The 26,755-nt window shown below is 39.6% G+C and overlaps 1 protein-coding gene across 9 annotated transcripts in view; it reads left to right on the top strand.

Annotated features, from left to right (window-relative positions):
- The window catches only part of ralgapa1 (Ral GTPase activating protein catalytic subunit alpha 1), an 84,165-nt gene that overhangs the window by 35,066 nt on the left and 22,344 nt on the right, over nt 1–26,755 (top strand). For 8 of the 9 annotated variants that reach the window (XM_051077998.1, XM_051077999.1, XM_051078000.1 and 5 more), the window contains 6 exons: nt 867–938; nt 1,428–1,551; nt 1,901–2,056; nt 4,483–4,641; nt 6,568–6,695; nt 22,959–23,083. In XM_051077998.1, the coding sequence (XP_050933955.1) occupies nt 867–938; nt 1,428–1,551; nt 1,901–2,056; nt 4,483–4,641; nt 6,568–6,695; nt 22,959–23,083 (764 nt within the window). Of the gene's footprint in view, nt 1–866; nt 939–1,427; nt 1,552–1,900; nt 2,057–4,482; nt 4,642–6,567; nt 6,696–22,958; nt 23,084–24,697; nt 24,730–26,755 lie in introns of all 9 variants that reach the window. The other variant, XM_018695142.2, reaches the window with a different exon arrangement.

Raw genomic sequence — 26,755 nt, 5'->3', positions numbered from 1 at the left:
AGTTGCTTGAGCCTTGTGATTTGTAAATTTTCCATAGTCCTCTTTTTTTTAAAATGTTTTCCCAAATGTAAAAAATATGTCTCATAAATGATGGACTTGGCAAAGTTGTTTTTATTTTTATCAGTATCAGAGCACTGTTCGCTTTACTTTAAGGCATTTCCACTCAGTTATTATTAACACACACACACACACACACACATATATATATATATATATATATATATTCAGTTTTCTTATTCAAAGACAGTTTTGCTTGATGATGGTATTGAGCTGCAGCAGAGTGTATTATCATGACCGTGGAAAGGGCCAATTTTCTCTTTATCATGCTGGAGGTTTGAAAAAGGAAAAAGCAAACTTCTTATCAAACTGATACACAAGCTCTATGACGCATGGTTTTTATACTGATGGTGGTGATGCTGTACAATCTATGTGACGATGGGAAATCTGCATTAGACATTCTCATTCTCATTGTCTCAGTCTGACATAAAAGAACATTTTTCTCAAAATAAATAAATCTTGGTAACTGATGTTCTGAGAATTACCAAATTGTACCATGTATTTCTAAATGTTAAACTTTACTTTTCACTTAGCTAATAATAAAGTCTTTGTATTGTTTTGTTTTTCTTTCTTTTTTCCTAATCTGAAGCTTTTTTTGGTCTCGTTCACCTGAAGTCCTGCCAGCTCTACTCCATGTCTTATTAGCTGGCACAGGATTGGTCTTTTCTTTTTCCAAGAAATGGTGACAAAAACAAGCAACCGGCCAATTAGAAGAGACCAGGGTAGTAGCCAGATAATGGTGGAGAGGAAGTTTTAACCATAACTCTGGATAATGATTCCTTACCTGTGCATGTATCTGTGTCTTGCAGGAGTAACTTTCATTTGTTGAGGAAGAATGAGAAGTTACTGAGAGAGCTGAAGAACCTGGACTCACGGCAGTGGTAAGAAATATAAAGTCAACCTGTTGCCTTTTACTATATTCCTCCCATCACCTCTTTTTGTCTCTATTTTTTATTTCCTCCATTTCTTTTTTTCTTTTGGGAGCTGAGTCTTCTTGTCTTAAAGACTTAAAAAGTTCTCAGAATATTGTTTTAAATGCAGTGAAAAACACAGACATGCTGTTGGGTTCTGAGATTCAGTAACAGTTATGCCATGCCCTGTTTCATCCCTTTACTCCTGTAACACCTTGCAAATTGTTTAAGAATAAGACAGCAGGGAATCTTAAATTGAGTGTAATCTGCTGTTATAAGCACATAGAGGAGAATTAAGGTTCCCATCCTTATCCACTGTCTACTTCTGATAATGTGTACATAGATAAAACCTTGGTGATGTAATATACTGTAAATGTTTAAATAAATGTTACCGCCTTAGCAATTCATTTTCCCGCAGCATTTTCACCATTGTTTTCCTTTCCCTTCACTCTCCTCTAGCCGTGAGACCCATAAAATAGCAGTGTTTTACGTAGCTGAAGGCCAAGAGGACAAACACTCCATACTCACCAACACAACAGGCAGCCAGGCTTATGAAGACTTTGTCTCTGGACTGGGCTGGGAGGTAAGAACACATTTACTCAAATAGTCTCTGTGTAAAGCAGTTTTCCTGACACAAAAAACAGGCAAAACATTTCTAAGAACTGAGAGGAGAAACTTGCCTTAACAGACTTGCTGCTATTAGCAAGACAAAATATTTCTCTCAGAAGTTTCTTCTTTCAGTATATCAGCATTTTTATCTTCTCTTATTTTCATTTGATTTGCTGGTTAAAGAGTCCAGAGGAAGTCTGATTTGATTATTTTTTGTTCTAGGCTTTAAGGCAGTTTAAGGATAGGAAGGGAGTTACTGCGTTTAATGTATCCTGTGTGTGTGTGTGTGTGTGTGTGTGTGTGTGTGTGTGTGTGACACCTAGGTGGACCTCACCACTCACTGTGGCTTCATGGGAGGTCTTCAGAGGAATCGCAGTACAGGCCAGACCACACCTTACTACGCCACCTCTACTACCGAGGTTATCTACCACGTCTCCACCCGCATGCCCCACGACCAGGACCACAACCTCACCAAAAAGGTAACACACACCTATCTGACTTACTAATTGCCTACATGATGCTGGATGATTTTGAACAACACACAAATGCTCTGACCTTTAAGAATTTTCAAATTTGCATCAGAGTTGGGTGAAAACCTACTTTCTGTCAAGCTGTATCCATCTGTCTATCCACCTGCTACCAGTCCCTAACAAACTGCAGTAATGTGTGCATATGTGTGGTATGAGTGGTGATAATAAGGACCCTTTTTCTCACACAGATTTACATACTTTTTTTTTATTTAGTGAGGGCAAATGTATATGAGCAGTGAGAGGAGTTCAGAGGAACAAATGTCTCTATGCCTCTTCTCCCTGTCCCACCCTTTTCCTCTTTCCATTCTGCCTGAAAGTGACATTGCAAATGAGCCTAGGTTGTTACACACACACACACATACACCAGTCTGTTGATGTCAGTGTTTCTACAGCACCAATGTTTCCAATAATTCTTAGTAGTAATCACGTCTGTGTTTGTGCATGGAGTGGGCTTGTATCAGTGTCTAGGCAGACAGGTTTATTGTGTGTGTGTGTGTGTGCATGCGTGTGCGTGCATGTGTATTCATGTATGCGTTTGTGCATGTGTGTGCACACCTGTCAACCCCCAGGCACTGGGCGCTCTGCACATGGCCATAATGTCCCTTTAATCAGATCATACTTCCTGCTTCTCAGCCTATCACATCGCTGCAGGCTCATGATTGGATTATCAGCGCCTGGTCCGACACCATCCGTCTCCCTGATCAGCTGATGGCCCCATCAAACACGCATACTCACATACACACACACAGACACAGACACACACACTATAAACCTGTTTAACTTGACACAACCACACATCCACTAAGGGCTTCATTCACATCAGTCTGGACAAATAACCACACAACTATAAATTTGTGCTACTGACGGACACAGAAGCATACACACGCCTACACACACACGCACGTTAGTTAGCACACACACAGGCTTACAAACACATACACCCACAGTTTGACGAATGTGTCCACAAAGAGGTTAAACTGACAGACATGCAGTACACATGTCCATACTGGCAGGCATTTATCATCCATCCTCCTGCCCCACACACACATATACACACACACACAATACAAACTGCACTGTGAATGTAGTCCATTGCAGGGCATTTGTCCAGCTCTCACTCTTTGCAGTGTGTTCTGGACCCTCTCATACCACATCTGCTTGAAACATGATTAAAGGGATTAAAACTACATTTAAAATAGTGATACGGCTCAGAGAAGCAGACAGCAAGACTCCACTTTGCCTTATTAGACTGTGTCATCTAATTGTTCTGACACCCAAAAATACTGCTTAAAGCTCATAATTCTTGCTCTCCCAGTGCGATAATGGTAGAGCCCTTCAGTTCTTAGTATCATTGTGAATTGTGTGCCTTGACACTTTGAATTGCAAGCACCGTCAGAGGAAAGTGCATCTAAAAGATTTATTTTAAGTAGAACTTGATAAATGCATCTCTATTCCTCACATATTTTCCAAACTCTGGTTAATATATCAAAGTTAATTCAGCCTATAACTCAATACAGTCAGGTAAATTCATGTAGTGTCATCGTGGCAAGTGGGTGAAGTAACTTCCAAATGTGATGAATAAGGTAACAAGTTCTTCCAGGCCTCCATATTGATTAATTTTACCTCAAGCTTATTTTAGAGATGAGTGAGATGTTGTCTAAAAACAAAATTAGATTTCCTGATAAACAATTTGGTACAGCCTTTTGGGTTAATAAATCCTGTCACATCATACAGACAAATCATATAAAACCCTGACAAAGGACAAAATACACAACTGATTCCAGTGAAACACATTTAAAAGAAAATGTCTTGTGTTTGTCTCAGGGCCAAGGCCAAAAGCGGCAGCCGTCTGAAGGTGTGTGACACACCAGACGAGTAGAGACACGTGTGTGTGTGTGTGTGTGTGTGTGTGTGTGTGTGTGTGTGTGTGTGTGTGTGTGTGTATTTTGGCAGACATCAAGGTTAATGACAGAGCTGTCACCAGCCCTGACTGTAGTCCACTGAGTGAATGTGAACCACACACACGCACACACCATCACACAGCATCAGACTTGATCTCATCTGTCTTCCAGCCCATACTCCATCTTTCCGGAGCTTCACTCTGTCTTCGTGTCCACTCTCCATCTTCACACACTCACTCCATCACCCCCAGGGCCACCTATATCACGTACACACACAAAATCAAGCCTTGGGTTTATGATGGATACAGTCTATTGAGCTCATTGTCTGAAATCCTGTGTGTGTGTCTGTGTGTCTGCGTGTCTGCCATTAACTTTGTTTGTGTTGTTTATGCTGTACAAAGAAAAATGTGAAACATTTATTCTGTTTTGATTCTAGTCATACTTCTTTTCTGCTACTTTCCTCTACACCTCCAGCTGAGACACTTGGGTAATGACGAGGTCCACATCGTCTGGTCAGAACATTCCAGAGACTACCGTCGGGGAATCATCCCCACTGAGTTTGGCGACGTACTAATCATCATCTACCCCATGAAGAACCACATGTATTCCATCCATATTCTCAAAAAACCAGAGGTAAAAAAAAATGTGTTAAGCATTTTGATACTGGACTCAAACTGCCAGTTGTCAATATAGTGTGCAATTACTTAGCATCTACATCTTAGCATTTCCCCTAGAATACTATTCTGTGAAAATGCCTCTGAAACAGCAAGACATTTACCGGTAAATGCATCATTAAAACCCAGGCTGATAATTCAGCCCTCCTCCGGGCTAATCAGTTGTCATATATATGTCTATATATATATATATATATATATATATATATGTCTATACATGTAACCTGTTGTGGAAATGTAATTATTGGCAACTCAGTGTAATTTTTAGCCATGCCACTGGCACAGCTCTATGGATGATGGTTGGTCCCCTGGTCCACAATACTGATGGTCGCCAGTGGGTGAATTCTAGTGACATTGATGGTCCCCTGATTTTTTCTCTAGAACCACCATGAGATTGACATTTAGGGTTTTCAGTGCCATCATCAGGTCAAAATTTCGATTTGTCCAATATTTTGATTTCTGACCAAACACTTGCCAGTTAGCAATTGTTAGCATGCTAACACACCAAAGATGGTAAACATTATACCTGCTCTTCATTAATGTGGTGGCATTGTCGATTTTAGCATGTTAGCATGCTGTTGGTAGCATTTAGCTCAAACATTGCCGTGCCTCACAGAGGGGCTGGCTTTAGAGAAGTCTTTTAGTCTTTTTTAAATGATGGAATGCATGAGTGGGACACATCATGTCTGTGAATCTGGTCAAAAGCCAATTATTACGGTCACTATGTGTTCTGTACAGAGGAAGAAATGCACAGAGACCAGTCAGTCAACAGTTTACAGTCAAGTAGTCACACTTGTAGAGAGGTACAGAGAGATTTTAATTTGGCTATCACTATCACTTTCACTATCACTCTGCCTATTATTAAAATTTCTGTCAATCAGTTGCTTAGTTGATATAATGTCAGAAAATGGTTTAAAAAAAGACTGTGAGATAGATTGAAAGCTCCAATAAAAGTAGATACCTAGTTAAGATATTTTGTCAAACTGCTGTTTTTAAGGTTTCAAAGCCAAAACCCAAAGATATTTAATTTATGGTTTTAAACAGAGAAGAGCAAGAAATACTCAAACTCACAGAACGGGTGATTTGATAAAATACTTAAACTGTCAATCAGGTATTCAAACTGTTGCCAGACAGTTTTCTGTTGATAAATTAATGGTACTGATTGTTACAGTTCTATGAGTTGGATAGTAATAAAACTGCAAACATGCACAGTGTTTTGGTTCATAATTTTATGTTTCTTACCAGGCTACACAGATATGCATCCAGAGTGAATAACAAATCCTAGAGAGTCTTGCCCCGAGTCTTGCTGCTCTGGTTAATGTATCAGTCTAAAACACACAGACATTAATACCACAGCAGTGATAGCATAACTCTATTTCAAGTAAGACTTAACACAATAAAAATGCTGCTTTTTTCTCTGTGACATAGATACCACAGCACTAATAACATAACCATATTCTGTTTCATTCATTCTACAAACAAAAATATTGAATTATCATGAATCCAAAAGCAAGTTAGATAAGATATTCTCTGTGTTGTCCTCCTGAAAGCACTGTTTTCAGTCACAGAGTGCAGGGTTTGGAGACCTGGTCTACAAATAAATTCAATAAAAACTCAGACATTATTGTCTTTGGTGGATTCCACAAGCAACGTATTGAATCAAATCAGAAAACCATTGCCTGAATCAAACTGTATATCATTGAAAAAAACCTGTCATGTCAGCCATTACTTGTCAGTCCTGACAGAGATGGTTCTGTTTCATGAAAATATCTAGAATTTTCTATCTTTGCGAGGCTTCCGTAGGCAGTAGGTTCATTTTTAACTGTAAATGAAAAGTTAAGTGATTTGTTCTGTTTAATACCTGTTTCGCTACTTCTGTGTGTAGGTGCCATTTTTTGGTCCACTGTTTGACGGTGCCATAGTGGACATGAAGATTTTGCCCACCATGGTCAGAGCCACAGCTATCAATGCCAGTCGAGCTCTCAAATCCCTCATTCCTCTATACCAGAACTTGTATCCTTTGAAACTCAGAATATTCAAAATCAGGATCAGGAACCAAAGGTACTTGATTTATTTGTTTTAGTTTGTTGCATTTGTTTCTCCATGCTAATACCTCATGCTCAGCTCTTTTAAATATTGTTTGTAGGCTTTGTCTACCTACTCTAAGTTGTTAGAATACATCTGTGCTGTTGTGGGGGTTGTTGAAATCCTTTCTCATGTATGTGTGAGCGAGAATGCTGGTTATCACTCAGCTCAAGTGTTAAGAATAGTAAATCAATGTCCAGTGGTGTTTGTCTTTCACAGTATAAGTGCTACTGTGATAGAACTGTATTTCGTTGGCTCTGAAGTGCTATATATCAAGAGTGTGTGCATGTTTGTTGTGCACAGCCAGGCACATAAAGTTGGTTTATGCGTGTATGGGTAGTGTGTGTGTGTGTGCATGTGTGTGTGCAGGAGAGAAAGAGAAACAGACCGACAGGTGTGTATACAGTCTGTCTGCTTGATCCGATGCGATGGTAGTTTGGTTGGAACAAGCCTAGCGGTCAATAGTTATCGATGACTCTCCTTTCTAACGCTGTTTCTAAATGAGGGGTTTTGCTCTCTGGTCTCACACACAGACATGGACACTCATGCACACACAAATGCACACACACTCTCGGTAGACAGTCTTCTAACACTCCGATGGATGATTACACTCACATGGACACCTCAGAGGTACAATAACGCATGTACATCACAGACATGCAGATTCATACAGTGTTGTTAAAGAAGGTATATACAGACACACACACCAACACTCACAATTGTGAGGTGTCAGTGTCCCCGTTGAGACAAGCTGAGCCACTGACTGATCATTGGAATTTCTTCTAAGCAGCATTTAACACAGTTTGATTCCCTAATGGTACTCTCTTCCTGTCTGTCTGCTTATCTGTCGGTTCTATTTTCCTGCACTTCCTCCAGCTGTATCCAGATATGTTCAAGTTTAAAAAATAAAACACGGTCTACAGTTGTTGATTGTATGAATTCATTACACCAGCAATGTCACCTGCAGCCTGGGATGACAGAGGCAAAATTCTCTGCCTCATGAAACTAATATGTAGAGTATGGCACTGCAATCATATATCATGTATCTCATCTTAATTCTCTTCTTGGTGTCCTTCCTTCCTCATCTGCTCTCTTTGACCCTCTTCACCCTTCACCCCTTTCTAACGTCTCCTTTTCATCACAGTCTATCTCGTCACTCTCACCTTTCCTCTTGTCCCTCATCTCTCTTTTCTCTTTCTCCCCTAGTGTCCAACTATTTTTTGTTCTCTCTCAGCTTTTGTCTTGCTTTTGCTTCTCTTTCTCCTCCCTTTCCTCTTCTTAGAAAGATAATATGAATGTTAGACGTGATGTTAGCCAAGAAGATGGAAGAAGTGGGGGGAAGGGGGAGGCTGAAGAAGCCATTTTGCTTTGCAGCAAGACGGAGGGATTGTTAGACTCAGTGTGGGGCTGTAGCTCGTATCTAATACCTCCCGACCCCATTGTGATTGTGTGTGCATGTGCACTTTTTTGCACATATTCATGTCTCACCTAGTGTGTGCATTTTGTGTGACTCCAGCGAATCTTGAGTGAGTGTGCAGACATGTGGACATCTCTGCAGTTGTTTGTACGTTTTGCTACATTTTTTGTGTACGTCTGTATGCCCACTGTATGTTTGTGCGTGACCATGTACGCGAGCCCACTGACACACATGTGTCGCGCATGCTCGTTTGGAGGTGTTTGTGTGTGTCTGCGAGTGTCCTGGTGTGTATTGATTGGTGGTAGCAGCAGGTCGATGTCTCTGACAGGCTGAATTACAGTAATCAGTCATTATTGACTCCTCATCTCACTGCTACACACACCTCTCTCCTCTTGTCTTCTCCCTCCCCCGCCTCTCCCTCCCCTGCCCTCTACTTCTGTAACTCCTTTTTTCTTTCCTTTTCTCCTTCTATCTCTCTGCTTCTGTGCCTCTGCCATAGCATCCCTCTATGTCTTTTTGTGCTCTCATTTTTTGTGCCCCTGTCTAATGTCACTCTGTGCCCCTTATCATCATTTCTCCATCTCCCTCTCTAATGCTGTCCCTGTATTTGCTCTTCTGTCCCTCTAACTGCCTTATCTCAGGGCATCTCTGATTCTCTTTGTATCTCTGTCATATTGTCTGTTTTTCCTCTTTTTCCAAATTCTTTACTTTTCTGTCTTCGTTCAGTTTCTAAGAGTTTTATTTATCCCCATATCTTCCTTTCTGCTCATCCTCATTGTCCTAAACCAAGAGAAACTCTGACATCAAGATGTAATAACAATCCTTAACAATTGTTATAAGAGTTTGTGAGCTGAAGCCCAAACTACTGGTTTTAAAAGACTGTAAAACAATACAGATGTGAAGTACAGGAGCAGCAGCAGAGTTAGGGCCAAAACATCATGACCACTCACAGATGAAGCAAATAATGTTGATTATGTTTTAACAGTGACACATGTCAAGGTGTGTGATGTATTAGGTGGCAAGTGAACAGTTGGTTCTCATAGTAAACATGTTGGGTGAGGGAGAAATGGGCAGGTGTAAAAACCAGAGTGACTGGAACAAGTCTGATCTGTGGTGCTTCCACCTCACAACTTACAGGATTTAAAGGATCTGTTCCTAACATCTTGGTTCCAAATACCACAGGGCACACTTCGGGGTCTTGTAGAGTCCATGTCACGGCAGGTCAGAGCTGATTTGGTGGCACACGAAGGACCAATGTAGTACACGTGGCTTTTACCTTTTTGTTCTAAAATAAAACCAGGCATTCCTAGAGATGAGGGCACAAACAGCTCATGAGGGTTAGACGTCTTTGTGTGTGAGGCCCTGCAAGTGCAGCATCAGGCTGTGTTACTGTGTTTGTGCCTGTGTCTGTGTCTGTGTCTGTGTTGAGTGTTGATTTGTAACATCAAGTGTCCTCACAGAGGGGCTGACACAGAAGCACATAGGGGAAGTGAGAGATGGAGAGAAGGTTGGCAGGACTAAGTGTGTCAGTGTTTAACTGGCATTTTTCTCTCCTTTTTTTTCTTTCTCTCTTTCTGTGTCTGTCTTTCTGTCTTCTTCCCTCCCACTCTCTCTCTGTCTCTCAGTCTCCTGGCCCTAAGGGCAGTCCATCTGCCTTCTCTCTCTCTCTCTGATCTTTCATTCACCATGACTAGAGCCATCCAAAAGCACATACACACGTATAGAGTGCCAGGCTGCTGTGGCAGCTGTGTGTAAGCACAACTCTATTTCACATATCAGCTCGCTGCAGGAAGAGAAGCAATCCAAGACTCCCCAGTACAAATGTATGCACACACATGCAGCCCTTCTGTATTTATACTGTATATATTCAACCACATAACAGTGAAATGTAATACACACTGGGTTTTTAATTTTTTCTTTCCTGTGATGACTCGTATCTTTCTTGTAGCCCACAGTGGAACTCATAGATTAGACCAGAGGAAGGTAAAGAGCAGACTGCTGAGTGATATATTGGTGTCATCACTCCTTAAGTGCCATCACGGTTCCCTGAACCTAATGCTGACTACAGGTTATATTGGGAATTGGTTAATTTCATCTTTGTGCCGTGCCTCCAAAAAATGCTACAGACAGGCTCCTAGAGGGGGGTTTTAACTTCCTGAATTTCAGCTCCAAGAGTCTAGAAATTCCCATTTATAGTGTGTTTTTGCTGCTGCAGTTGTATTTACTTCTTTTCACTTCAAAAATCAGCAAAATGTGTAATTTGCTCAGGGGTGGCCAAACTTTTGCATACAGCTGCTGATGGAAATTGGTTGTCAGTGCTGCAGACATGGTCGATCACTTTGGCCAAGGTTCACCTAGCTAGATCTGGTGCAGCAGCTCAACCATTTGATACCAAATCCCAAGATTCATCTTTGCAGTGCACCATTTCTCAGTACGTTTACACCTGTGTTACATGTAGGCAGTGGTTACTTGTTGTAAGTGGCTCAGTTGGAGCTGTATAATGTTTCAGTGATGATGGCTGACTCTGGCGATCTCATAGCAAATATAGAGATCGTATCTACAAGAGGAATAGGCTGAAAAAAGAGTGCACACTGATCTGAGCTCTGTTCATGTTTGATGAAGAGATATTATCACTGGTTAGTGATAATGTGAAGCCAGCTAACCACTCTGGATATATGATGTTGATGTGTTGTTAACATATGGTTATATTGTTAACAAATGAGCTAGCTTCTTCTTTAGAGTGTGTATAATGATGACATCCTAGTAACTAGTGCAGATTTTTTATTATTCTTGCACTGTTTTGTACATGTAGATCAAAAAGTATAAATATGTCAGGTTTTCGTTGTTTTATATTTGCCAGGGAAAATAAATCTTTGGTCCACAGCCATGAAATGTGTCTACAATATAGCCTATAATGCGCGCATATAATCTACACAATTTTACATATTTAAAATTGTCACTTGTTGAATGTAGAGGAAATTTAAGTTCCCAGAATAAATTGAGAAGCAGTTTATGCAACACTGGTAACACTGGTAACCTGATGTAACTGAATCATCAAGAATCAAATTGAAGTTAATAGAGATTAATCAATTCTAGAGTCTGGGAATCATATTGGGAGATCAATTTCCAGTCATATTTGTATATGATAGGTGTTAGTGTGTGTGTGTGCGTGTGTGTGTGTGTGAGTGTGTGAGTGAGTGAGGGTATACATGCTGGTTGGTGTTCAGTGTATGAGTGTGTGTGAAAGACCAAGCTGTGGCCATCCTCCATCTGCTCCTGGGTGATTGTGGTCCTGGGGAACAATGTTGGAGAGATACTAAGCTGCTACACATGCACACACACTCTGCCAGCAAGTGTTTGTGTGTGGATGAATTTTTAAATGTATATAATCTATCCATTTACATTTGTGCATTTCATGGTGTTTATGTTTTATTTGTATACATTGCACTCCCAGGATTAGAGCTAGCGTTTGTGTGTGCATGTGTTTGTTTGTGTGTGTGTGTGTGTGTGTGTGTGTGTGTGTGTGTGTTGGGACATCCCCTCTAGTAGTTGATTGGCAGAGATAGCTGCACTGAGGCTGGGGTCAGCATATGGCTCAGTGTGATAGCGATGCTGTGTTTGTGTGTGTGTTTTCTGTGCATGTGTGTGTCACTGCCTTTCCCTCGCTTTCACACTCTGTTCCCAGTGAAATGATGGCAGCTCTGGGCATGTAGCGCTATTATCCCCCATATCCACACACACACACACACACACACACACACACACACACACACACACACACACACCAAGAGCAGCCAAACGCCTAGCGGCCTGCCTGGCTTCTTTTTGCCAGCTCCCACAATAGAGTCTATTGTCCCAGTAAGGCTACAATCTGCTGTCTGTGACAAGGAGTGTGTGTTCCTCACCATGGTAGAAAGGTGAGGGCAAAACCTTACAAATTAAAGACATTTTGTTATTGCTGATGCTGAAATGGGGTCATGTTATCCTTCACCTCCCGAGAGCATCACTATTTTCATCAGGCATGGTAGGAGCACCTCCTCTGAGGTAAAAGAAATCTGCGCTGCTGCATTGAGAGTAAAAAACTGAAATTAGAAAAAAAGAAATTGAAATATAAACTTGAATCAAGTACTATTGAGGAAATCATCAGCAACTGCAACTGCAACTTTTTAAAGTGAGAAACAAAGCCTCTGCATATTGTCAAATATGGATGAATATAAATATATTTTACCCATCTGTTCCTCATTGAAAAGCGCAACGCTCTGTGAGTAGCTACACTGGCAAAGTGATAGTGAATCAGCACCACACGATGAGAGGTATTTGATGCTCAAAGATACAATTAGGATTAGGTGAAGGGTCCGTGTATTAGTCAGGGTTAAGGGTAAGGAAATGAGTGTGTGTGTGTGTGTGTGTGTGGTGTGTGAGAATGCATGCAGAGGGGAGGGGGGTGATTGTGGTTAATTGTTTCCCATTGGGAAGATGGAGGAAATGAAAAGAAAAGGGTGAGGAGGAGGGGTCACGGCTAATCTCTTCCACTTCTCCTTGGGGAAAAGTGTGTGTGTGTTTGGGGGGTGGGGGTTGGGGGTGTTTGGAGGTTAAGACTTGGTTTTAGGGTTAGGGTAAGACATTCAATTGTGATTATTAAGGTAAAGGGCTAGAGAATGTATTATGTCAGTGACAGGACCCACCAACAAGAGTGTGTGTGTGTGTGTGTGTGTGTGTGTGTGTGTGTGTGTGTTGTTGTCAGGATGTCAGCCTGTTTGACAAGTACAGACCATATTAGCACTATGAAAACTGACACTTTTCAAATTATACTGTTTGAATTATATTTTGTCAGTTCTTTTTCAACTACATAAGGATGGCTGCAAAAATCATGGGAAATTTAGATTTAAATTTTCCAGCATGAATTCTGCTCAACATTCACATTATTAGATTTCTTAATGAAATTGAATTTAAGCCCATGCAGGTTACAATAAAGCAAGTGTGTGAGGTGTAAAATGCTGGTGTAGCAATTTTTTGGACAAAAAACCCACTGTATCTATATGGTCTGTATGCCATTTGTTACATTAACTACAAAAATAAACAGTTCCCTTGCATGAAGGTGTTTGATATTTTTGCATTTTCAAATCAACAAGAAAAGCATCAAAAACTTGAGAGTAGGCTTCAAAATGCACCAGTGTTTCTGTTCAGCATGTCAGTAAACTCAAAATACATGTCTATTTTAGGCAGACATAGCCACATAGACAGAGCCATCTGACTGACATATTCCATAGACAGGTTTGAGACCTGAATTATTGAGGAGAAAAAGGCATATTACCGGTTAGCGAGGTGTATTAACGCCGATATTACTCATGTTCTATCATGTTTTTTGCTCTAATTTCCGAAATATATGAATCATGTAATGACTGTGAGTGTGAGTGTGTGTGCACACACATACACGCCTTGTCACAGAGAGCTGTGCAGACACATGAGTTGTAGCCATCAGTGGCTTGATCACACCTTGTTGGAGCAGACCCCCCTCTGACTGGTAAACAAGCTAATCTGCAGTGTGTTTGTGTGTGTGTGTGTGTGTGTGTGTGTGTGTGTGTGTGCGCGCGCGTGAATGCACTTTGTGCCAGGGTGTGTGAATGTAAGTATTTTTATGTGACAAGGTGTTTAAGATTCAGACTGGGGTGTCACAGATGACCAAGACGACGACAAAATGCAGCACAGCAAGCCATGTGTCCTGAGCTCTGATAGCTGCCTTCAATTTGGCCTTGAAGAGACAGAAAGTGGAAAACAGGTCTGGAGTAGTGATGTTAATGAATAATTAATTAATAATCAGTCACTGTTGTACAAGAAAAAGCATATTAACAAACAGCAAACAAGTACCAAGTGAGATGGCATTTCCTCATCTCTCGGACACTGGTTTCATCCCAACCTTTTGTTTAAAATATTGGTCACAAGTATCACTTTGATCTACAGTAGAGTACAGGGCTGCAACTAATGGTTATTTTCTTTATTCACAAATCATAAATTAATAATTTACTAAACACTTTTATCATTAAGAAAGATGTAAAGTAGTCCTCACATCGCTTGTTTTGTCCAACCAATTGTCCAAACGCCAAGAATATTCAGTTTACTATAAATGAAAAAATGCAGTAAATTAAATGTTTGGCATTTGTGTTTGAAAAATAGCTTATCAGCTAATAAGATAGTTTTTCATATAGATTTACTAATGAATAGTTCCTAACTTGCACTAATAATTATTTTTTAATGAAGGCATATTGTGAAGATTTTAAATGTCCTTAGCTCTGAAGTTAACATCTCTACAAACAACTGGGTTGTGAGGCAGTGCCTTTTTTGTGTCACCTCTTATATCCATATGATTAGGATTCATATCTTTGTGTATATGGATATATTATATGTGTGTGTGTGTGGTGAATATTGTCTAACTGTTGTTAGAGCCTGCAGATAAGAACAGGATCCATCTCCTTAATCAGAGAATTATTATTATGGCCTCAGTGATGATCACCAACACCCATGCTGTGTGTGTGTGTGTGTGTGTGTGTGTGTGTGTGGTGTGTGTGTGTGTGTGTGTGTGTGTGGTGTGTGTGTGTGTGTGTGTGTCTGTCCGTTAAATAAAGCTTGTAATTGCGCTGGCAGCTTTAGGGCTCCCCAGTGGTGACAGGGAGGAGGATGAGGGTCTATGTGTGCTTGTGTACACGTGCACACACACACACGTCAAAGGGTGAAATAGTGGGGTGACAAGGGGCCAATTAATGTATCGTGTCTGTTTTTCTCCTCAGTCTCTGTTTTTGCATTGGGTTAAAGAGCAGATGAATAGGGGCAAATACGATTGTGGAAGTGTGTGTGGTGTGTGTGTGGTGTGTCCTTGCACATTTGGCCTTAACAATAAGTAGTGCATTAGACCAGCCTATCTCTGTCCTCATCTTTGGCGTACGTGGACACACACACACTCGTAATGAAATCACAGAGCCTCCATATCATTGCTATCACAGAAAGATATAAACCCATTAGCTTGTTCCTTTGGGCATGGACACACACACACATACATGCACAGGTTTATCATTACACGCTGTAAAGCTTTTCCAATTGTATTATCCCTCTGATGTCCTTCTCTCTGTTGTCTGTTCCAATGCCTAGGGTGGAGAGGACAGATAGGGTGGGTGTGGGTTATAGTGTGTGTGTGTGTGTGTGTGTGTTTGTATGCGAGTCTGTGTAGAAAAATGGGCAGAAGTGGTGTTGTTACAGTTTTAATGTAATATTTCTCCTTCTTAAATAAGGTGTTTGCTATAATATATTTTGATATAATGTTTTTGCTTTGTTGGCATTGAAAAGAAAGGAAGACTGTGCTACACAGTAACAGAGATGTGGGTGATTCACCCAACTGAAAGATGATGTGATTCGTTCACTTCAAGGGAAAATGTGAGCAAAGTGAGCAAACACTGTCCATGGAAAAGTTGGCCCCTGCAGTGTTGGCTCCTCTAACTCTCTTATCTCTTTGGTATTTTTCAATACAAAAGCATCACAGGTCAGTTAGGCTTATAAACATGGCCGTACTGTCTAAGTTTAACTGACATCATTTTCACAATATCTCTAGATATAAAAACATTTTCAGACAAGATGCCTTTTAGAGCAGCAGGGAGAGTAACGACAAACCGTGATGTGATTGGCTACACTATATTCACACCTGCTATAATTTACAGGACTGTCATGACTCCAGGTGTTCCCCATCTCCAGGTAGCTACTAGCACTGGCTATCTCATAGCAAATTTTATTGTGGCATCTGAGAGGAGCAGACTGAGAAGAAGAGTGTCTCGGTTTGTGTTTGTTGATGATCTCTGGTTACTAGAGGTGAAGCCACCAGAGTCTAAGTGTGTGGATTCTACTTTGCTCAGTCTGGCCAAACCTGCTATCAGGTGGGGTCCTGTCAGGAAATACAGACAACAGGAGATGAGTTCATGCAAACTTTTCTGCTGTAGCTGAATACAAAAGCAGTTGTCTGTTATATACTTACTTCAAGCCTCTGGTTCTCATTGTCCATAGAGGAGTGGGATAACCTGTATTGTTGATTATGCATAATGACAGGAGGTTCAGGTTTTTGTTATTACTGTCATAACTGTCATATGAAGATTACAATTTTTTAATCAAGTTTTAGTCTTGTTGCATTTTGTTGAAAAACAGTTGATTGAAATCGGGAATCAGCCTCAAGCTTGGAAAAAAAAAAAAAATTTATTTATAAAAGATTTTATTTTTTGACCATGTTGCTCAGCCCTGCATGACTTCTAGGAATTTAAATGAGAAATTGAGAGGGTAATGTCTGTTTTTCACTCTTCTATTTCATTAAAAATCTCCAAAAATCAAGGTACTTCATCACTTTTTTTTTTTTTAATCCAACAAGGCCATGAAATAGTCCTACTCGTTAATGTGAATTCCAACAATGGTGTGTTATAACTAGAGACAGAAGTAAATATATTTTCATTTCAAACAATATATGAAGATCTCTGATGACAGACAAATTGGTATAAATCACATGTAAAATAACACATAACATATTATCATATTGTGCAGATTTAAAGCTGTCATCCTCAACAACTGTTTTTTGCATCACCAAGAGGCTTCAGAAGTTCCATAGATATGTTTGTTTCCTCTTATCTGTGTAGCATTGGGGGCTATGGCTTCTCATTCTTGCTACCTAATTCTACTGTTTTCCAGTTTCAACTGTTACTTCTTTTGTAATATTAATCAAATTTCAGTTGACAGTTTCAGTGGCACCATGGCTGCTGATATTGATAGTAATGTTAGACATTTATCTGCTCTGCTGCTTCACCAAGCAGCACCACTTGAACAGTAGTGAGGACTCTCACTCAGAGGCTATTGATCTCCTCTCTCACCATCACTGTAGCTGCAGTCAGTGAAGCCATTTCTTCACTGTTGGTGTAATGTCCATACATATCACTAATAATACTTGTATACGTAGCTGTATATTCTCTGCTGGGGTTCCACTGTTCAATATTGACATTCACAGAACTTGTTAGAAATTTGACACATGTATTCCAGACAGTGAGAATACCATCAGGGATTTTCCAAATAGCTCACCTCATAGGATTATACCAACTGATTTTATTTATTTATTACATAAATTGCATCGGATTGTGGTTTTTAGGTTTTCCTGTTTTCTTCACTTCATTTCCTCTCAGTATGTTTTACCTATTATTTAATAAAAATCCAAATCACAGAAGACCTTATGTCTGATACCTGAAAAGGGACTGAACTCTTGACTTTGTTCAGCAGCAGGTCATTAATGTAGTTTTTAATGACATCTCCTGTGCATCAAGGACAGGTTATGTTTCCTACACTCCATTCACACTGGCTCTCACTTGCATTCGATCTGAATGGGTAAATGCACATCATCCAGCCTGGTGAACAGGAGTGTTTATTGTTGGGTGGTGAATTTAATGTTATTGATGTTTAAACAACATTCAGCCAGATACTTTAAAAGACAGAGAGAGAGAGAGAGAGAAAGAGCTTGAAAAAAACCGCATGATTAGGGAATATCCTGTGTCAGCAGTTTACAAATAGGTCAAGAGCTTATTGAACATGTTCAGCAGACCTGTTTCATGTACTTGTCTTTTGTATGAGCTGGGTAATTTTGTAATGCAGCAAGTTGAACAGCCTGTAAAATGAGCCATGAAAACAGGGTTGTAACAGAACATAGAGAAAGGACATAGAGAATCCACACACACAGTGTTTGACATTACAGTGGTTAGGGCACAAAACACATGGGCACATATGCCTTGAGCAGCAGGCCCATAGTTTTTTTTTTATTTTTTTTTTTAATTTCATAATGTGACATGTCCAAACTACTTTTGTCATAGTTTGACCGGATTACCATCTCTACAGAGAGCCTGGAAGTTTTTGTCCTTCCATTTCCTAATGATGGAGCTAAGTATCCCTTAAAATTACAATTTGATTTACTTAGTTGCCAGATACTTTTATCCTAAGCAACTTACAAGTGAGGGACAACACTAAAGCTTCAGTGCAGTAGGAAACCTTGGAGTAAATACTAAGTACTAAGTCTGTTATCCTTTTTCCCCTAGATGATTCAGTCACCGTCATGTCCTGGACATTTTATTGAGATGTTTTATATCCATTCAGTTGATGTAGGTACTGTATATATACAAACTACAACTTAAGTGCAGACACGAAGATTTTCAGATAATTAAACAGTAAAAAATAGTTAGTCTGTGAAGTTAAACAAATATGGGTAAATGTGTAAATAACAATGTAGAAAAAATACAAAATTAATCTGTTCTGTCAAAGAACTAGAACTATACTTTCACATATAGAGTAGATTCATACCATATTCAATGTACAGACTGTCACTCGTACATACAAACATTTCCCCACTCTCACACACACACATCCCAGCGGTGGGCCCAGCTCCTAATGCGCTAACAAGCTCCCTTTCTCTTCCTCTCGCCTCCTCTCCTCCGGCCTCCCTCAGTCTCAAGTGATCACAGTAGTCGAACACCGCCACAATGAACTGCACCGCGGGAGAGAGAGGGAGAGAAAAGGGCTGAAATGGAGAGAGAGAGAGAGAGAGAAAGAGCTAGAGAAAGCACAAACACTTCACTCTCTCCTCTCTTTTCAGCCACGCACAAGAAAATGAGTTTCTGACTCAACACAAAAGAGCCTTTTTATCTGCCCCCTCTCTCCTCTATCTTTCTCCTGTCTGCCTTTCTCTGCTCCGCTTTCTCCTTTTTCTCCCTCACCAGTCTTTTTCCCTCTTTCTCCCCTTATAATTTTCCCTCTTTCTTTCTCTTTCTCTCAGAAAGAGAGATATTTTGCTGCTAATGACTTAATAAGAGGAGCCATCTGAAATTCAATTACAGTAAATTTCATAGTAGCGACTGTCATTTGGATGGAGGCAGAGATGTGTGAATGCAATGCAAGTCTATTTTCTTTGACCTCTCACTAGTTTCTACTTTTTTAATACCAATAATAACTTTATTTGTATAGCATGTGTCATGTAGAGATGTCACACAAAATGCTCCTCAAAACAGGATTACAATTAGGAACCAAAGTTAAACAGACTACAGGAACACAGATGAATAATAACAATAAAGAAAATGTGATACGATCGAAAGCTGTAGCTCTGCTAAATGTCAGCCAGTGTTTCCAAGGTCAAGAATGAATTTTCAGTCTCGGATAAATAAATCTTAACCATAAAACTGTAAAACCAAACATGACTGAATAAAAGTATCAAAGATATGGAAGAGATATTACTCAAAAATAAAAGCCAGATTAAAAAGAAGGGTTTTTAATTTCTTGAAAATTCAAAGTTAGCTAGCTGCGTTTCGCTGTGAAAATGCTCTTATGCATGAAATAAAAAATAGTGGTGAAGTGTGTTTTTGCCAGCAGACACAGCAGTCTGTTAAGAAGTAAGAGAAGAAGAATCCACAGGGAAATAGTGAGTCCACAGATTAAAACGTGCTGTTTGCGAAGAGAAACGCAAAAAAATAATGGTAAAAAAGAAAAAAATGCAAATATTGAAGATTACCATACTTCCTGTTTAGAAGTAAGAAGACCTAGAGTTACTGAAATCAGTCTGAGAAATATAAAAAGATCATAGGGTATTGTGGGTACTGTATTTACCTCTATTTACCCTCTGCCATGGTAATGAATTGTTCATATTATGTGTTTGAGTTATGAAATTTCTGCTCTACATAATGCACTATACATACTGTGTACTGTTCAGACACTATAATGTGTCTACTTTCTACAAGTGGAATGGAAACTACAACCATCTGTGTACGTGGAGCTTTTAGTAGACCAAATCTGTAGGTGATATTATTGCTCAGGTAAAAGTTTTACATTAGAGCCTGTCTGTCTCTGCTGATGTTAGCTCTCGTCAGTGGGGAGCTGGTGTTTGTGACACCAAGACATAAGGCCACAGGCAGAAACCCACGCTGAGAGGAAGAAAGAGGGAGAGAGGTAGAGGCAGCAGACAGAGAGAGAGCGGAGAACAGTAAAGTGATGCTTCTCTCATTTATCTCAGCAGTGGTACCATGTCTGTGTATTTATTTCTCTTCCTTCTCCTCATTCTCTCCCTCTTTCAGTTTCCCTTTCTCTGTAGACTTCTGTCTGTCCTGCGGGTGTCCTTTCAACCTTTTCACCTTTTCACCAAATGACAAGACAGTGGCTTTTTATGTCAGTGTGCTGTGAAAAAAAAAAAAACTGTTATCCTTTTTATTATTTTTATAGCTGCTGCTTCATATATGATATAATTATATAAAGTATGTGCTGTTTGGAGGAATATATAACACCTCTTGTTCCTAATTGCACACACACACATTCAGTCACCAAAGGGGGAAGTGCGATGCAGGGGTGCGGGAAGCAGGAAAAGGCAAACGGTGAGATCATGTAGAGGCTTAGTGTGAGAGACACTGATTTGACACACCTGTGTGTGTGTGTGTGTGTGTGTGTGTGTGTGTGTGTGTGTGTGTGTGTGTGTGTGTGTGTGTGTGTGTGTGTGTGTGTGTGTGTATGAGTGAGTGAGAGAGAGAGAGAGAGAAAGAAAGAAACGGCTGCTCTTCTCTCAGCTCTCACCGGGAATACGCACACACACCCTCTCACACACACTGCATCATGTTGTTACTTAAATATCCTTCTCCCCGTCTCGCCCGCTGTCCTCCCCTCTCACCTCGTCTGTGACTCACTGCGGTATACTCACCCTTCTTCCTCTTCACCCTCGCCATTTCCCCCCATCTTTTTTACAAGTTCTCTTCCTCCCACAGCATCTCGCTTTCTTTGCACCTCCAGCCTCCATCCTGAACTCTCTCCCGCCATCCTTCCCCCTTTGACTCATTCCCCCTCATTTCCTCACCTTTGTCAGTATGGGTTTGATACATTTTCTTGGAACAATAGCTGCTCCTTTTGGATGTCAAAGTCATTGAAGTTCCTGTAAAATTAGGTTTGGTTGATTTCAGTAAGATGTTAGACAAACTGCGTCATCTGTCCTAAGTTTATTAAAGTTTCTTCCTCTTTGCTTTGCCAGCTTTTTCCACTCATTCCCCCCATCTCTACCCTCCTCCTCTCTCCTCTTTTCTGCCAGCGCAGTCTGTCTCTCCACTTTAAAGGAGCCATATTGTTGTTATCATCATTGTCTCTAACTGGATCAGTTACCATTAGACCTGAATCTTTCTCCTTCTGAGACCCATAGACCAGCTCTCTAACCCAATAGAAAACCCATGGGCACTATTACAGATGGCTGACCCATTCACAACGTGCAGACACACACACACACACACACACACACACACACACACACTGAGGTACAAGTACACAGATTTCATTCTGAAGATTCATTGGCCTAATCCCATCACACATTCAAACAGGGACACATGTACTTACATACACACATTGTGTCTGTTCACAACCAACCTTATCAAATATAGACACACACACACACACACACACACACACACAGACATAAACACTCTGCTCTCATTGAAAATCCTCTATTATTGGAGCTCACTGAGCAAATGGTAATACTATTGGGAGATGATGGAAATGCGTGTGTGTGTGTGGGTGTGTGTGTGTGAGAGAGAGAGAGAGAGAGTCAGGAGACTGTAACAGCTGCATATGGCTGTCATTATAGTTGGATGTATGAGTGGGACTAAGGAAGAGAGGGTAAATGTCATTCCATCAATGAGGTTATCTCTAATAGATGGACAGTTGAAGTCCTGGTTTCCATTTACTCTGCTCTCTGCTGAATCCCTGTACCTCTCTTTGAATCCATCGCTAAAGGCTGTAATAACAAGTGATAAAGGGGCTTTGGTTTACCTTTTTTTCCTGGCTGCAGTTTTCTCAGTATATTCACATGGAAAAGTGGGTATAGGGAGTTAGCTATTGCTAGCAGTGCTTTTATCAGAAAAAATTCTGTTTATTCAGCAACCACATTATATTTTACTTTATTAAATTGTTTGTCTTTTTTCTGTTTTATGATCTGTTATTGTGTTGTTTTTAGCTTAATTTTACTGTGTACAATTCTGTTTTGTTATTGTTCTTTTTATTTTTTGTTCAATGTTACTTTTGCTTTTTTGTTAGATTCAAGTGGTTTTGTTCTTTTATGAACTCATTTATACTCAAGACTAAGCCACCAATACCTAAACCCCACAACACTCTAAAAACACTCACAATGATACAGATAAGTATATCAGTTTTTGATTGTTTATAGAAACTAATTCAAATAATGTTTCCTGATTATTGCTTAAAAGTTTTTTTTTTTTTTGATTAATTATGAAATTAAAATTAATGAAAAATATGTGAAACCAGTGAAACGTCATTCCTGCCTAGTGGTACATGCTGACATTAGAACAATTTAAAAAATACATAAGATAAGCTGCTTTAACTTAAAAATTGAAGGCACACTGCAGTGATGTAGTCTGCATAATGCATCAGGACAGTCTTTCAGTTGAGTGCGCGCCTTGGTAAACAGCTACTATCTGTTATAAATTTGTATGTCCCAAGCCCAGCCCTGTTGACATCAAAACAACAGCAAACACAATGTTAGCAAATTTGCATATATGTGTCCAATTTTGTTTTGTGGTTGTTTTATTTTTGACAATTTTCTAGTGGAGACAAACCATATTTTTCAGGCTACACCATCTTGAACCCACTTGTATTTTTCTTTTCTCATTGTTCTTTTTCCCTTTTTGTATTCTGTTATTTGTGTCTTTATCTCTGTTCGACCTTGACCTTTGACCCAGCTATGAGGAGCGAGCTCGATACCTAGAAACCATAGTGCAGCACCACCAGGAGCCAACCACATTTGAGGATTACGCAGCTCGAGTTTACAGTCCTGCTCCCTGCACTCACTTGCCATCTGACACAGGTAAGACCTGATCTCAGTCAAATATCCTGTAACCACACAAAATTTCTACCACATGCACCAACTGATACACCAGTCAGTCAAAACCTCGGTGGCAGGCTTTCAGAGAATGGGTGACTAATGCAACTTTGTGAAACTGCTTAATGTCAGCAAGAGGGTTTGTTTACTTGCACGGATGAATTATTGACAATAATTTAATTTAAAGAACAAAAGCAAGTTAGATGACACTTAACTATGCTGACTTCCCGTGTTTCATTTAAAACATATAAGGAGGAATCTGCTCTCTAGATTTTAAACTGCCTGCTCTCCAGCATCATTTTAACTACAGAGAGACCACACACAGACACACACACACTCTGGCAACTCACAGTCTGATGCAGAGCCTTGTATCTGATGAGTTCTGTTTTCTATCCAAGGCTGTGCACAGCCTTTTTCTGTCTCCAGAGCATCTCTGAGGAATTAGCTGACATCTGATCAGCCATAGAGATGCCAGGCATGGGGGTTATATTCTAATGTATGACTCTCATATGTATCCTGTCAACTTTATTAGACGGATACTGATCATTTTTGTCTGTAATGTGTCTGGTTAAGGGGAATTTAAAATACTTGACTGTCCTTTGACTCACTTCTAATTCAATGAATTAACATGGCAGTTATTTACAGTAATTTAATTCCACAACTAAGCCACACATTTTCTCCATAAGGAGTTTATATGTGTGCAGCACAAAGGAATAGAACTGTGTGGTGTCGGCCTGTGTTAAATACATATCAGTGTTTAATGTAGCAGGTCATAGCGTTCCTGATATTTCCTGTTCCTGAGACTGTGTGTTTGTCTGTATGTATAATTGATCACTGTTGTTTTTCTTCGCCAACCTACTCCTCATCTCACCAGCTATTGTGTAAAAAATAATAATAATTTTATGATAATAATCAACCTGCTTTGAGGCTGAATGACATCTAGCACAACCTGATAAACTCTTGTTATCCTCAAATGTTCATTCAGAATATTGTCAGCTTTCAGCTCTGTGTGGAGTGGTGTGTCATTCAGCCCCAAATGCCATTTCAGAACACAGGATCAAAAAGTTTGTTAGTCAGTCATATAATATGATATTAGTGCTTCTCATAGCTGCTGATTACAGTACTTGCATTTCTATTTATGTTAGCCCAACATGTGTTACATGTTCAGAATCCGCACAGTGTTTTAATAATAATCCTGAGCTCTGAAATAAACCCTGCTCAAATTACTGCAACACCCTTCCCCATCCTCTCTCTCTCTCTCTCTCTCTCTCTCTCTCTCTCTCTATCTATCTATCTATCTATCTATCTATCTATCTATATCTGTCTGTCTGTCTCTGTCTGTCTCTCTCTCCCCCTCCCCTTCCTACATTAACTTACAGGTTCCCCTCCCTTAACAACACAATGATCAAACGTTCTTCTCTCTTTCTGTTTTTATTTTAATTTCACCCATTTTATTCATTTATTTTTTTTTGTTTTCATATTTTTCTGATTTATTTTGTTTGTTTACTTTTTTATTTTTTCATTTTATTTTTGTTTTTGTGTTCTGTTTCTTTTTATTTCGTCTGTTTTTTCTCCCCTTTTTGTTCCCTCCTCCTTTAGATCGTAATGTCTCACTTGCCTATAGTTAAAAGGTAAGCCTTATCACATGATTGACATGCCCTGTTTTGATTGGCTCTTCCCACTGACATTTCAGCCTAACCTATGCTCTCCTCCAATTCTTCCACCATTTTGTGTTTATCTCTCTCTGTTTCTTCCTCTGTGTCTTTTACAGTTGAAGCAAGTCTGCATGTGTTTACAGCAGTCTTCTCTTACTATTCAAAAGGAAGTGTCATTTTCAACTCATCTCTAAGTGTAGTTTGGTACGATTCATTATTGGTTTGCTGGTGTGTATCAGGGCATTAGATTAAAAATTGTTTTGTTTTTGTTTTTTATCTCAGAAATGAACTCCATTTCATTATGCAACTTCATCTGTCAACACACAGAACAAAGTGTAATATTTGTCCTTTTCACCTCCCACCTGGCTAATCAAGTTTATGTTTCAGCTCTCGTTCTTAATTATCATTTGGACCGAAATAACTGGCCCACAAGGAATGTTAAAGACTGGGCAGTGAGCACAGCCAAATTACAACTGAGAACAAAGCATATTGACAAAAACCTGTTGGAATGGATGTAAAGCTGCTCCTTTTCCTTTGCTGTGATTAGTTTAAACCTGCATAAACTGATTTTCTGGTTACCAGGGGGCAGTAGAAAAGCTGTAAACAAAACACTGACATATTATCACCATATAAGGTTGTTAAGGTGAATGTGTTGGTAAACGGTTACCATTCTACATTGTCTTTTATTTGGAGTGGTGTTTGTGCTTACCTGCTCAATGGAAGTCCAATATTCACTTCTTTTATCTCTGTTTTTGATCTCTATGTATCTGGCTCTTTAGCTGCTTAATGCTCAAGTGTGTTCATCAGGTAGCCACTGACTGTATATATGTAATATGTGTTTTTTTAGAGTTTTTTCTCTGAAAGGCTTCCTGCTGTGGCCAAAAAATACTAACAAGATTGACAAGACAGAACCAGAACAGCAGAGTTGCTAGCATAAAAACCAAAACAATGAGCTGAAAGACAGTAAAACGCTCCGTGAAGCTGAAAGGAGGGTACAATTGGGTGATAGTACTCCATGGGTTCATCACAATGAGGCAGTCTGTTCACATTACATATAGTCATTTGATTCATTGATCCATTTTTTATATGAAAATAATTACTATAGCAGTTTTAAGCTGAACGGCCACAACCAGCTACATGTTGGCCCTGGGTATGTACAGTCATCAAAAACATATTTTTCAGTATGGAAAAAAAAAATACAGCACATCATAACTTAAATAAGTAAAAGGCTGACTGAATCAGCCATTAAAAAATATGTAACTTCTCTTTTTCCTCATGCACATTGTTCCATGTGGACAGGCTTCAGATTTTATGTTTTGACTGATATACTGACTATATGACTTGAAATAACCGGGATGTGAGACTTTTACTCCTGAAATACTGAATCTCATACCAAACTACACTTCAGTGGCATGGTGAAACTGAGAAATCCTTTTTACAGCAACATGAGATTTCTTCTCTTTTGTCTGGTCACTCACACAATAATTTTCCTGTTTGTTCTGTTAACCTGCAGTGTCGCACTGACCTGGTGAAACTTTACCTCTAACCTTTTGTATGCTCCTCTCTTCCTGGTTTTGATGATGTAGTCCTGTAGCACCTGCCCACACACATTCACACACACACACACACACACACACACACACACAGACACATGCTTAAAAATGGGTAAGAACTGTAAGTTCTCATAGACACTGTCTCATTATGTAACTTTAAACTAACATTAAAGTTGTGTTTCTTCTTTGGTAGAGTTGTTTGTATTGTTACATTTAAAATAATTCACTTAGTGATGAGAATGAGCAAAATTAAGCATATAGATAATGTGGTTAAGACGTTTACTGTATTATCATTATACATACTGTATACATATTTACATGTTGTACAGTGTTCTGTGTTGTGTTGTCAGTCTGTGTGTCTTTTATGTCTTTCCACTCAGAATGTTGAATGTTTGGGCTGTTTTTCTCTTTACATTTGTGGCAACTTCTTATTCTTTGTTTTTATTTAT

The sequence above is a fragment of the Lates calcarifer genome, linkage group LG19 (genome assembly GCF_001640805.2).
Source record: "Lates calcarifer isolate ASB-BC8 linkage group LG19, TLL_Latcal_v3, whole genome shotgun sequence".
In the NCBI taxonomy this organism is placed as follows: domain Eukaryota; kingdom Metazoa; phylum Chordata; class Actinopteri; family Centropomidae; genus Lates; species Lates calcarifer.
This window is presented reverse-complemented; position numbering and strand designations above follow the sequence as displayed.